Genomic DNA, 14,530 nt, shown 5'->3' with positions numbered 1-14,530 from the left:
AAGTGAAACTTACCGAGGGTCTCCTTTGCTCATGTTGTTGTTGGCCGGATGTAGAACTGTCTGGTTTCCCTCCATCTCCACCACACATTTTGTCTTTAGATCTTTTTCTGAATTGAAAAGGATATCAATTAGAAAAGGGACGTAGTTCTTAATAACAACATGAGAAAACGCCTTTCCCTGCAGAGCTATTTGTACCAGACTGTTGACAGGTGAATGGAACTAATATATTCATTGTTGTAAATACAAAAAATAAAACATTTAATGTACAAAAAGACACTTATTGTACAGGGAACACAGTCTACTTTTACAAATGGTCTCTCCAGTGATCAAAATGCACTGCTGGAACAGTGGAAGAGCGTGTACTTTATCCACTGGACATCATAACTTTCCTTAGTAGTCACTGACACAACTGTCAGCCCAGAATAACAGGTGGCATATACTGTGTGTGTGCCAGTTTCTCGTGATCATAACACAAACAGCACTACATGGAGAGGCAGGAAATAGTTTTATTGATGGTGATTCATCCAGGACTTGCCTGTGCAAACATTACAACACCTTCATTTCTCCATGAGCAGACAGTAAGGAAAATCAGGGTCACAGTTGCTCTTCCTCATTCCTAACTAGGTTTTAACACTGCAGACAGCACAGGAAAGTCCTGTCACAGCAGGATATCGGGAATGTAAATTGCAAGCTTTGTACCACTGTTACACCCAATTGGAATGTTAAATTAAAAGGTATGATCAATTTTGTCAGTTAAACATGACACTGTAAATGCATTTTTGTCCCTTTTCTGTCAGGATGTGATGTCACTGTCCCTTCCATATTTTTCCATTTCTACTCCCACCCCATCCCACACTTTTCCGAAGGGAGGCAGAATGAACCTTTTCAGAGCCTGACCAGGAAAAACGAAGCCTTTACTGTTTGTTGAAAAACTACATATTGACCCCTGGCTTCACAAACCAAAATAGCTCCAAAGTTATTTAAAATGCCCTTTTTGACCCATAAAAAACAAAGTAATTGAAGTGGCTGTATTGTCCAAATCATAACTGCTAAATGTGTCACATGGTTTTATAACCATACTCACCTCTCCTGTTCATTGGTCGCACACGAACAGCTACCTTTACATTGGAGTCATTGAGGCTGTTGCTGTCATCCATGGTGCCACCTGACCTGAGGCAAATTAATGAATGGACTAAAGTGAAACCGGTTCCACTCTGTATGTACTTAAAACAACATCTTACAAACGTTTGACACATGGACACAGCTTGCGTTAGATATCTATAAATAATAAGCGCAGTAAACTATTGACTCATGCTTATTTTAACACTAAGAACACTTAAACCAAATTCATAGCAAATTGTAAAAACGTCCATGAAGTCATATGAAGCTAAAATATAACGCCACCCTGTTAAAATAATTGCCTATCTCATTTTTTCAAGTTTTGCAGGAAGCACAAAAAACTTCACCAAAAGTGTAACATATGATATTTATTGATCATCTCACTCAAAAAGGATGTAACAAAGGACGGCTACTGGCATAGTAATAACACTGTGTGTAAATTATGTAACTTAAGAGAAATAAATGACTTAGGCAATTTTTTGAACATGTCTTTGTGACTTAAGCAAGATATGGTAACACTTTATTTTGAAGGTGTCTACAGAAGAGACACACAAGCCTGTCAGAAACATAACATGACAAGTATCATGAGCATTAATGTTACTTCAAAGTGTCATTAATGTTCATGACAAATCCCATGTCATGTTTATGACACGCTCATGTTTTATTTTGACTAAGGCATAATAAATCCGCTTAAGTCACACACTTACCATAGGTGCCCGGCGTCATGAGGAGATGATTTAGGCAATTTTTTTTTTGACAAAATAAGACTTAGGCTATTATTTTAACAGTGTGACGATAAAGTATAGTGCAAAGAGACGTGGACAAACCGTGTGAAAGAGTGCGCAGTTGTTTCCCTGTCCGACTCCCACAGGCACCTTCAAGTACACAGCAGCTAGCCTGGGACGCTAACGGGAGCTGCATAACAGCAAACATACAGAGAGGGGTCAAATGTTTTCATAATGACCGCTGATAAATGTATTTACCCCGTACAATGTGCTATTAAACCCTGGTTTCTATTTGTAAGTCTAAAAAACACTTACGACAGTTCCTAGTTCATTCCCTCGGCTCCTCCACCTGTTGCATTTCCTGAAACTTCCCTCAGAGATCAGTCAAGCCATGTCAACTCGCAGCTAAAGGGATTTGCTGTGAGATTTACTGAGCTTCCAAGTTCCCTAGTTGCGCTCTGCTCTGCACAGTTGGTTTGAGAGGGATTCAGCGCCACGGTGTGGATCCACATGCATTACAACCCTGGGATTTTCCACCGAGGAGATTTGTCCAAAACATTTTAAGGAAAAATACCCCAAATATTCTAAATTAATGCAAATGTTCCTGGTACAACAGTCGTTAAACTGCGCCACTCTCTCCCCCCAATGCTTTATTGAAAATTACTTTTTTTCACAGTACAGGCCTACCTTGCATAAGTGTAGAAAGAATGCTAGGTGAACATCAGTCAACAGTAAAACTTATAATAACAACATCAATCTTGTAAATTCAGAGCAGTTTAAATAAAATAAAAATACATACAAAAACAAATTGACAAACTTAAAATACATATAAAACAGTCAAAATGTTGTTTTCAATAAAGAGGATTCGAATTCGTTTCAACTGTTCATTTTAGTGGGACATTTTTATCAAGATATCATATCATGTTGTGCCTTTGTTATTGTTAGAATTCTTATAGATTTTAAGTACAATTTTAAACTGCGCCACTGTTTCACCCATTCACCCCTGCCTTTTAGAAACTTTAACAATGAGCAGTTTAATACGGGAAAAGCGCTTTTACGGCATTTTACGTCAGTTTCGATTCCTGTACGACAGAAGTCGTCTCTTGACGCAACGTGGGGTTGTTTACTATTTCTGACAGCCCTCCCGGCTTAAAAACAGATGTAATACTGCAAATCAGCGCCCACCCGTTGGAATTTGGACTTTGTGCCTAAAGAAAGACATGGGGAAGCCAAAGAAAAAGAGTGAGTCTGGGACATAGTGTTAAAAATATCTGAAATTACTTTCTAAACCGGTCAGGCTGGCATTAGCTTGGTGCTAATGCTAATGCTACTCTTGTAGTCACATAACATCACGACATTAACATAACTTTTACTGCGTATATTTTAATAAAAACTGAGTCGTAATGTTTTGTAAAAACTCCGTGCTAAAACCCAAATAAATCCAGTTATTGACAACTGGCTTTTATACTGTTTTATATTATCTAGCTTGCATTAGCTGTACCTGGAGCTTTTGGCTCAGTGTTTCTGCACTGATGTACTAAAGAAATAGTAATCTCAATATATACTGATTCTCCTTGTTAGGTGATCTCAGCCGAGCTGAGCTGATGATGATGACCATCGCTGATGTCATCAAGCAGCTGGTTGAAGCCCATGAAGAGGGCAAAGACATCAATCTCAATAAGTAAGTCTTCCCATCACAGCCCTACACTACACTACATAGCACACACGCCTTTTATTGCTGTTATATGCAAGCTGTAGGGATGAAAACACATGTTTTGTTTACAGATGACATGACATAGACTACAGTAGGGAGTTTTACATATTAATTATACAATAATTCCACTCCTGTGATTTTAATTCAGTTTTGAAGAATTATAAACGGCCAGTCACTCAGTAAATTTTGACCATTGATTTAGCATCATGTAAGTCTTACCATAAATTATGTAAATACTATTTATATACTATATATATGTTAACAACCCTGCATAGTGCACCTCTACAAGCTTTAAAAAGCAACTGTTAATCAACTATTGTTTTTACTGTTGGGACACTTTTTGCAATGTAAATAAAAAAACAGAGCATACTCATTTGCTAAATAATTTTTGACATATTCTATTGAAAACTGTGCAAAGATATTTTATGTTCAAACTGATAAACTTGATTTTTAATTGTAATTTTACACTCCATGCCTCCAACATGTTCCATAAAACTTGGGAAAGGGTCAACAAAACACTGGGAAAGTTGTGGAATGCCTGGAAAAAAACGTTAGAGTTTTCCATTACACCATTAAAAGATTCAGAGAATCTGGAGAAATCTCTGCACGTCAGGGGTGAGGCCAAAAACCAGCACTGGATGCCAGTGATGTACAAACCCTCAGCGCTGCATTAAAACCCAGACAGGATTGTATAAAGGACATTATTACATGGTCTCAGAAACACTTCATAAAACTGTTGTTAGTCAGCACATTTGTTCTCTGCATCTGCAATCGAAGTAAGACTCTACCAGGCAAAGAGACACTATCCAGGGAAAGGGGCGGACACAGACTTCCATTATGCATATGCAAGCTTTCCTCAAATAATAATAATTTGTTATTTTTTCTTCAGATGGCATTGATGACATAATTAAAATGTTCTGAGAAGAACTAAGTAACATTTTGCCATGGTGGTTGTATCTTATACTAGTTTATTCCTGGTAGTTGGTAGTCCTTGTATATTAGATTATGTTGGTAGGATAAGGGTTAAGAGTGAGCGTCAGAAAGCCTAACCTTTTCACTGCTATACTGGGAATTAGTTAAAGCATTTAGTAAAATTGTGATCATGTCTTTTGTGGCCCATTGATTTTAACTTTGTGCAGAATTCCTTTGTATTGTTCTTGTAAGTCTATTCATATCAGTGTAGGGATTGCAAATAACAACAAGATTCTCTCCCAATACCATTTTCACTACAATATGCTAATTTTCTATGATTCTGGTTTTAAAAGGGTGAAGACTAAGACTTCAGCTAAATATGGACTTGAAGCTCAGCCTCGATTGGTAGACATCATCGCTGCTGTTCCACCACAGTACCGCCGTGCTCTGGTGCCCAAGCTAAAGGCCAAACCCATCCGCACTGCCAGTGGGGTATGTAGCCCTCAAGTCCCTGTCTGGGGTCAGCAGTTAACTCCAGTTGAAATACATTGGGTGCATTTAGTCTAGATGGTTGATGATTCAGACTTAAAAATACTTAAAAATGTCAGACAATCAAACATTCCTGCAATGTGCATAGTGTGATTGGTTATGTACTGTAACTGCCGCTAAACTTTAGAGTTGATTTGAGAATCATGCTGTATTCTTGATTCTGATGATAAATATTCAGCATGATAAGAGGCTACATATTTCACCCAGTCAGCATTTAAGCTAAATAAAGGTTCCTTTAACTGTGAATGTGAAACAATAAGGGCTGGGCGATCTATCGATATATAAGATATATCGATATATTTTTAAATGTGGTATGGAATTAGACCATATTGCATATATCAATATAGTTCAAATTTGCACTGTGATCCTTGCTTCAGGCAAGCTGCTGACCCGGAGCTCTCTGCACTGCTGGGAGGGGCTGGAACAGACAAAAATTGGCCTATTTTATTTCATAGGCTTTTTTTATTTATGATATTTTTTTATTTAAATGTGCACTTTATGGGGCTTAGATTTAAAAAAAAAAAAAAAAAAAAAAAGGTACTCCTGTTGTTATACAGTATTGATGTTCACTTAAATAAACTGTTCTACTTGTAACAAGTCATATTTGGCTTTGACTTTGACTGAACATTTGCTCTCACTTTGTTATAAAAATGTCGGGATATATATTGTATATCAATATTCAGCCTAAATATAATGGGATATCACTTTTGGTCCATATCACCCAGCCTTAGAAACAATTAGTGTTTTGTAAAGAAAATCATGGAAACTGCAGCACACTGAAAGAGATATTCAGGATTGTTTTCATACAGGTTATATTTAGGAAGTCATTCAAGACAATACTTTTGTCTCCTATCCAGATTGCAGTGGTGGCTGTGATGTGCAAACCACATCGATGTCCACACATCAGCTTCACAGGCAATATCTGTGTGTAAGTAACAAGTGTTGTCCATAAAATTCAGCTTATTTTTAGATGCACTTCATTTTATTTTGGAAAATAAGTTACATTTTTTATTTGATAACAGTGCACTTCTGCCATGGTAATGTTAACTTATATTTGACATTCAGGAGTGAGAAATCACAGTTATTTTAATTTATTGTTTTGATATTTAAAGCATCTCTCAATCTTTATTCCGGCAGCTACTGTCCTGGTGGACCAGACTCAGACTTTGAGTACTCCACACAGTCTTACACCGGCTATGAGGTAAAGTAGTTTCATTCTGTCTCAGTAGACAAATGAGTACTCTGCTGAAAGTCATGTCTTCTGGTCTACAATGTCTCTGGAAAGAGATCATTTGTCTTTGTTAAAAATTAGCTTACTTCTCTGTAAATTCACCCTGCTTACTATGACATTATGCATAACTTTAAACATGTTTTTTACTTTCTTACTTTTACTTTTATTGTAGCTTTTACAGTGTTTTCAGGGTGTCATCAAGGAAGTCTTGTTTCCTCTTTGTAGTCTTCACAGTTAGTCGTTCTATATCTCTTGTCAGATCAAAGTCTTTGTTTTGTGGTGAACTTTGACTTCAAGATATTATTTTACAATGTCTTTTAAATCATTTTTGTCCCTTTCTCTTTCTGATAGCCAACATCTATGAGAGCAATCCGAGCACGTTATGACCCCTACCTTCAGACCAGACATCGGGTGGAGCAGGTCAGTGTAAACCTCTTCCATGCAACCCTTTGTCCTAAAAAGTTAAGGGCACTTATATAAATAAAAACAAAGTGCGATCATTTATGAAATATATTCTTTTGATAAACTGTACAAAGACAGCATATTTAATGTTCAACCTGCTAAACATTAATGCACTAAATACCCCATACCATCCCAGATGCTTTTGAACTTTTTGATGGTAACAATCTGGATGGTCCTTTTGTCTTTGGCCTGGACGATATTACGTCCCTGATTCCCGAAAACAATTTGAAATATGGACTCATGGGAGCACGACACACTTTTCCACTTTGCGTCAGGCCCGGAGAAGTAGGCAGCGTTTGTGAATGTTGTTAATTTCTGCCTTCTGTACGTTAGAGCCTTATTTGCATTTGTACATGCAGTGATGATCCTGAGAATAGAGTAGAATAAAATAGAACATCTTTATTATCACTATTATATGTACAATGAAATTAAGTGCATTCCTTGTCAGTGCTAGATTTAAAATGAATGAACAAAAGCAAACATTAATAAATAGTAGGAATATAAAAAACAGGAGAAAGAGACAGACATAAACAAAGAAAAGTCAAAAGATATCAAACTACATTTGCACTGACTGCCACATTTAAGGCCCTGATGGCCGATGGGTAAAATAGTTTTTTTTGAGTCTTTTTGTTTTTGCTCTGTGCGTCCTGAACCATCTGTCTGATTAGCAAAATTAAATGTTGCTATCAACATCCACAAATGACGCCACTTCCACAAATTTAACCTGGATATTTTAGGGGTTACCATGTAGGAATGTCCTTTATATAAACATGTTGGTTTTTAATACAGTGCAACCTGAGGGGTCAAAGGTCACATTCATCCAATTGTGGTTTTCAGCTTTGCGCCCTTTTGTGCAATGATTTCTCTGAATGTCTGAATCTTTTAATGATGTTATGGATTGTAGATGGTGAAACCCCTTAAGCCTTTTCAATTGTGTGTTGAGGAACATTGTTTTTAAACTTTTGGATTATTTGCCCACACAGTTTTTCACCAAGTAGTGAACCTCGGCCCATCCTTGCTTGAGAGCGACTGAACCTTTTTAAAGCATCAAATTAGGGATAAGCACATATTTACAAAAATCCATAAAGTTGATAATGGAAAACGTTAAATATATGGTTTTTTTACAGTTTCAATTGGATATATCTAAAAATAAATAAATAAGCAACTTATTGCATTTTGTCTTATTTACTTTTCACGTAACATCCCAGCTTTTTCAGAATCAGGTTTGCATGCTTGGCTTTGTTTGTTTAACATTTAACACAGAAATACATGTAATTGCGTACATCTGCCTCTTTTTAGTAACTGTGGAGGTTTCATATATTCACAAGGTGTAGAAACTGCCATTCCCCCTAAACAGCTTCTGTGCAGTGATCATCTTAGCTTGCATTCATGTATAAATCATAACCATTGATAATACATTTAGTATACAGTAATGAGTGTCACCGCTTTTACCCGCCTGCTAAGACCTGACCCCAATTATGCTATTATTTAAATTTATGGCCACATTAGTGGAATGCAGCAGAGCAAATCCATCCATTAAAGCAACAGTTTATGTAAAATGTGGGCTCAATCTCACGTTGCTACAGTTCTCATGTTTTGGCTGTTGAAAGTCATTTTTATTGGCAACAGCTGTTTAAAGTGTAATTCTAATTTGTTTTACAAGAACAATCATAACAACATTGGTTTCAAAACATTATTTTACTGCCCTTAACTTGACTGTACTCCCCATAACAGCCTAAGAAATGTCTCAGTATTGCCAAATTGTAGTGTTTTGAGTTGTTTGTTGGCTGTGTAATCTGCAGCTGAAGCAGCTGGGTCACAGCGTGGACAAGGTGGAGTTCATCGTGATGGGTGGGACCTTCATGGCTCTGGCTGAGGAGTACAGAGACTACTTCATCAGGAACCTCCATGACGCCTTGTCAGGACACACCTCCAACAATGTGGCAGAGGCCGTCAGGTACTTAGTTACTCAAAGCTGCAGCTGGCAGCTCCATTATGTTTCAGGCCAATAAAAACATCACAGTACAGATGCATCTCAATAAATTTGAATATCATAGAAAAGTTTATCTATGTCAGTTATTCAATTTTTTTTTTCTAATTAGAATGATTAAGGCTTACATTTAATGAAGGCCTAAAATTCAGTGTCTCAAAAAAAAAGTTGTATTCCAATAGACCAATTTTAAAAGTATGTTTAATATGTGAATGTTGGCCTGGGGCTATTTGACGTGAACTACAGGGAAGACTTTTCCATCATATTCTGATGTATTGAGATGCACATGTGTGCTGACGTGCCAGCAACAAACACTATGTGGACAGTGTTAGGAAGAAACAAACAGAAAATAAAAATAAAAACACACATAAAAAAAAACATTAAAAAACACACACACTTGAGTTCAAAACCATTCAGAAGTAGGGGTAAAAAATTGAATACATAAGATCGGAAGAATTTAGTTATGTGAGCTAAAACCATTGAAAGTAAGAGTAAAATCAAAATCAAAATAATATTTAAGACGGATGTTTGTAGATGGAGCGTAAATGGAAAAAACAGGGCTGAGCAACTTTTCTGATGTGTGGGTCAAAAGTAAGACTTGAGTCGAATGTGACTCCCAGATTTCTGGCGGAGGACTTTATGTTGGTGGATAGTGGACCGAGATGATTTTGGAATTGACTAATTGTGTTTGGAGGACTGAACAGTATGATTTCAGTTTTGGAGTTATTGAGGTGAAGGAAGTTTTGGCCCATCCGATGGTTGTGAAGTGAAATAAAGTGAAAAGCAGAAGCCTTTCTTTTCTTTTTTTCTTTCTTACAATACTATGATACAGGTCTGGTGCAACATTACTGGTAATTTCAACAGTATTTTGATATTTTTATTGCATTTTTTTTTATTCTCTGCAGTTGTTGTACAAATACTGAATGGGGTTAAACTTTTACACAGAGTACCGTATTTGACAGTAATCTCCACCAGAGGGAGATGTTCCACCATTTGAGTTTTCCCTACATTCATTCATTTAGCTTTCCTCTGCTGCTGGAGATTTTATCCCCACTGCCAATACTATGTGACATTAACACAATAAAAAAGTCATGCATAAACTAAAATTTGAATAAAACTGAAACTGACTTTGCAATTAGAAAGCAGAGAAAATCCCCAAATTTAAGAAGCCAGAATTTTAAGCTGAGTAAATGACTTATATAATTATATATTATAAAAACTGTCAATTAATTTTCTGTCTTTCAGCTCATCCATAATTTGACTAATTGTTTCAGCCCTACTAAGTTCACGTATTACTTCTTTTTTTTTCTTTACACATAAATAAAAAACAAAGACCATAATTAAGAGCTTAGCCTTGCTCCCTTTCCTCCCTGCACTCAGCCTCCCAACAATTTCCAGTGGAAAAAAACAATGTTTACTGTGTACAATGCAACATATTCTTGACCCCACCCCTCTTTACATTAAAGCGACATTACATAGAATTTGTCTTTTTCTGATAACATTTCCCTGTGACTCATGTCTACACTACTGTTCACTATAAACAGCCGTACACAATAGGGCTGGGTATTGCCACAGATTTTTTTAATCAATCCAGTTCCGAGGTCCCGAATCGATTCGATTTTCAATTTGATTACATATATTTCAGTTACAATACCACTTTCTCTTGTATACGAAAGATATTTTCACAGACCTTAATGCACATACCATAATTGTACAAGAAACCTTCTACATTACAAGAAAATATACATTTTTTATTGAAGAATATTATTCAGAGATTTGTGGTATCCAAAATGCAACATAAACTACTTAAGCTTTTAATAGAGCAGCTAATGACCATGGGCTGCTTGAACCCAGGCAGGTCCAGGCTATTCCAGAAAGGGCCATGTGGCTGCAGGCACAACTCAAATAATCAACTGATCCCAGGGTTCAAACAGCCGATTAGTCTAATCAGTAGTGTTCTTGATTGTTCGGAAAAAAAATGTAACAGGATTAGAAAACTGGGGTGATCTTCCATGATTAGCCAGTAGCATACAATAGCTAAATGTCACAGCAGCTGAGTGTCTTTAAAATCACAGTATTTGTGATGGTGTTGATGAACGATGTGAAAGAACAGGGGTTGGTTCGGTGAATGAAGGACGGCTTGTTCCACCTCTTTTCTGTTTTTAGAAGTTGTGGTGTTGACATTAAAAAAGTGATCTCATGGTCGCTGTCTTCGTTCACGTATCTACGGGAAGAAAGGTTGGCCAGAAAAGCTCCACACAGACACGGAAATATACATATATTTATATTTTTATATAAAGATAGGTCTTGGAATTTATGAATCGTTATCAGAAAATGAAATTTAATATCTATTTTGAATCAAATAATCTATTTTTTAAAACTCAGCCCTAATACAGAAGCATTCATTATGATTACATTATGATCAAAACCAGCGAGTTGATAACTTTGCCAACGCAGCCAAACATCAAGCAAGTGCAACAACACAAGCTAATATCACATATTAGGCAGCATATTTTATTATTATATTTATTTCATGAAGCTCTCATAAAGCCAGTCTGAGATTTGCTCACGGCCAGTAGCCCTCTTTGCTCTTTTCTCCTCTGCCATGATGTGAAAGTAAAGCTTTTGGTTTATCAGGAAACTCTGTAATGAGTCAAGGCAGCGCAGCAGGAGGAGATCATCGGAGGGAAAACCATAAAATAAGATATTTTATCACCATAAAACATGATTTAATTTCACTAAATAAGTGACATAGCTGGTTGTGTTTTAGTGCCATAAAGCCACTTCTTCCAGGAGAGGGTAACTGTTAGAAAATTGCATGAGGAAACCTTGAAAATTGAATAATCTGTCACCAACAGAAAAAACCTCACCAATTATTTCTGCGCAGTCCTTGATGGGGAATGAAGAGCAGGAGGCCGTCCAAGTTCTCAGTTTAACATAGTTTTATTACAATACCTCAAAAAATGCAGTTACAGAGCTCTGGGTCCAAAACTACATTTCCCTGAATACAAACGGACGGGTTTCAGTTCGTGAAGTCTGACCCACGTCTCTCTCCCTGAACCCATTAAAATACTAACATTTGTTTACAAAACATGCTGGTCGATTTCTTCCAGGAAGTTCCGCCTTCTTCATCCGCTGATTCGCCAGTTTTAATCAATACAAGGGCACGTCATGCCACCTGGTTGCTTGCTGCCCGGAACAAGGCCGTGACATCAAGTGCTGACCTGCAAACAAACTTGTTTGCACAAACATTCTGCCTTGTTATGTCTTACAGAGATCCCTCACACGGGATTTTCATTACGCTTTCTGTGGTCTCACCGCTCTCTCCACACACACATACACACACACTCTACACACAGCAAAAACTGTGCATCAATATATCTGGATGTCATTGTTTGCAACATAATGAGAAGACCAAAGGATTTTCACTGTCTTACATGGATTCTAAAGTAAAAAATATGAAACAGACAATAATATTCTTTGTGATCATAGAATCTTAATCAGTTTAAGCAAATTAAATATATGTAATCAAAGTAAATAAACTCAAAGTCAAACCTCTCCAAGGTTTAGTGAATTATGCATACATAGTGACCTTTGACAGAGACAGACAAAATAGACAGAATAATAAAATTATTTTAACATAACCTCCCATCAGTTTACACACTGTGCAGGAAGAGGTGTTCAGGGCACGGAGTGGGGATGACAGAGTCACCTTTCTCTGTATTACAAGTCATTGTGGCATCAAAATGAGTATGAGTTTGCAGTTTGTCAGTAATAAAGTGACATAATGTTACCATGAACTTACCAAAACTAAACACCAAACATCCTATAGGAGGCTAAGTGATGATGACCATCTCCACACTAAGCTGTTGAATGAACCTATTCAGAATTCAGGAGGAAAATAAGTGCGGCCACTCTCAATAAGTCCTCCTCAGTTACTTCCATTGATTCCTCACTTCACCGAGTTAGGCCAGCGCTGAATGGATTTAGCCGCACGTCTGCTCAGTATGGATGAGTTGCAACTTTTTAGATGACTTGGAGATGGTTGAAAGTCAAAGTAGAAATACCCATTTGTTGAAGAGTTGAAGACGTCATACAGACCATTTGACCAAATAATGGCTTTTTCACAGGACTGAGGCTGTTTGTTTGTCAGCGGGGGCTATTTAATTCCCTAAAGTCCGATAAGAGTGTGTGTCTCTTTGTGTACGTGCGTGGGTGTGTTTGTGGGGCGGTGTGTGAGCAGGCTTGGAGGTGTGAGTTTGCTCTGCTCCGCTATCGGCATTCTTCGTTAAGATGTTATGATTGTAGTAATTGTGGTGGCTGCTGCTCAGTTTGTGAAGGAGGGGGCACTTGGTTTGGCTGGGGACAGCCCTTATCTCTGCCTCTGTGTATGTGTGTGCGATATTTGTGTTGTGCGTTTGTGTCTCGAGGAAAGTGTGCATGCGGGGTTTGTCAGCATTCTCACCCCGCTCCTGATCTGATCACAGTAGCAAGATACCTCGAGATAATCGCCTGAGATAATAGACTTTTTATTGATTCATCTCATACAATCTGATCATCCTCTCTGGAGCATAAACTCCTGTAATTGGTGTAAATCAGCCAGCAGACTGTAAAAGATGGACTTTTATCGCCAGCAGATACAGAATCAGAAGGAATATGTGCTGGCATGAGGGGAGCTAATGGTCATTGGAGCAGCTGGAGTGGAGAAAATGACAGCTGGCTGGTGTGCTGAGATGAGATGTGTCTGTGAACTCGCTTCTGTTGTTTTGGGGATTTCAATCAGTGACTCAAATAAGTTTAGAAGTGGCAGTGGAGTCAGGTTCAGACGAGATGAAAATCTTGAGATTACATTTAAAGAATGACAAGCGATGATACTGCTTCACCTAAGTCACTTTCTACATCTGACTGCCTTTTTTTTTTACTGCTTTAATGCTTCTTTGATCAGCAGTGGACACACAAACATCTTCCAGGAGTCTTGGTCACACACGGATTTAGTGGTCAGTTGCAAAGGTTAAAGTTTGCCTACTGTTGGAGAATCAGGTTGATAATCATACGATTACATTTTTCCAAATATTTAACTGAAAACAAAGTAGTTTTGGGGAAGGTAATTACAATTAAATTGTAAATGGACTGCACTTACAGGTGCATAGCCCCAACCAAGTATTGAGTCATATAGATGGACTTACTTTTCAGAGGCCAACCTTTCCATATTAATCATACTTTTTAAAATTGGTCTTTTGTAATATTAATTTTTTTTGAGACACTGACATTAAATGTAAGCCATAATCTTTATAATTAGAAGAAATTAAATAAATTAAGACATAATGTGTTATTTCCACTTTTTGAATTAGATTACTGACATAAATAAACTTTCTATGATATTATAATGTATTGAGATGCACCTGTATGTAGCACTTTTTCTAGTCTTTGCGACCACTCAGTCGTGGGGATATATATATAATATGATGAAAAGTGAGAGAATCAGTATATTTTATGTACTGTATGTCATTTAGACAGCTGTAAGGTGCTCGCATTCTTGAAAACTGTTTAAACTGTGTGTATGTATGGGTGGATGATTGACATGATTAGTCAGAATCTCATTTTTAATTCGCTTTCGACTTGATTTGATTAAAAAACAACAACATTAAAATCATTATTTTTAATATTTGATATCAGAAATATACATATATACAGATTATACCCATATACAAAGTTAATTAGGGCTCCCATCCACAATGTGTGTATATATATATTTTTTAATTAATTTTTATTCTTTTAAGAGTCTATGTGAAAATAGGGTTAAAAGTGGAGATTACTAGCAATTGAAA

At 37.0% G+C, this 14,530-nt stretch overlaps 2 protein-coding genes across 6 annotated transcripts in view; one reads left to right on the top strand and one right to left on the bottom strand.

Annotated features, from left to right (window-relative positions):
• The window catches only part of LOC131990676 (kinesin-like protein KIF13B), a 79,911-nt gene extending 77,646 nt beyond the window's left edge, over positions 1–2,265 (bottom strand). For all 4 annotated transcript variants that reach the window (XM_059355771.1, XM_059355772.1, XM_059355773.1 and 1 more), the window contains exons 1-4: positions 2,160–2,265; positions 1,947–2,034; positions 1,085–1,170; positions 14–107 (exon numbers count right to left, since the gene is read on the bottom strand). In XM_059355771.1, coding sequence (XP_059211754.1) covers positions 14–107; positions 1,085–1,157 — 167 coding nt within the window. In that variant the 5' untranslated portion in view covers positions 1,158–1,170; positions 1,947–2,034; positions 2,160–2,265. The remainder of the gene's footprint in view (positions 1–13; positions 108–1,084; positions 1,171–1,946; positions 2,035–2,159) is intronic.
• A 662-nt stretch (positions 2,266–2,927) lies between these two features.
• The window catches only part of elp3 (elongator acetyltransferase complex subunit 3), a 36,189-nt gene continuing 24,586 nt past the window's right edge, over positions 2,928–14,530 (top strand). Inside the window, exons 1-7 of one of the 2 annotated variants that reach the window (XM_059357025.1) lie at positions 2,928–3,086; positions 3,426–3,525; positions 4,824–4,962; positions 5,877–5,947; positions 6,157–6,220; positions 6,602–6,670; positions 8,515–8,669. In XM_059357025.1, the coding sequence (XP_059213008.1) occupies positions 3,065–3,086; positions 3,426–3,525; positions 4,824–4,962; positions 5,877–5,947; positions 6,157–6,220; positions 6,602–6,670; positions 8,515–8,669 (620 nt within the window). In that variant the 5' untranslated portion in view covers positions 2,928–3,064. The remainder of the gene's footprint in view (positions 3,087–3,425; positions 3,526–4,823; positions 4,963–5,876; positions 5,948–6,156; positions 6,221–6,601; positions 6,671–8,514; positions 8,670–14,530) is intronic. The other variant, XM_059357024.1, reaches the window with a different exon arrangement.

The sequence above is a fragment of the Centropristis striata genome, chromosome 18 (genome assembly GCF_030273125.1).
Source record: "Centropristis striata isolate RG_2023a ecotype Rhode Island chromosome 18, C.striata_1.0, whole genome shotgun sequence".
Classification (NCBI taxonomy): domain Eukaryota; kingdom Metazoa; phylum Chordata; class Actinopteri; order Perciformes; family Serranidae; genus Centropristis; species Centropristis striata.
This window is presented reverse-complemented; position numbering and strand designations above follow the sequence as displayed.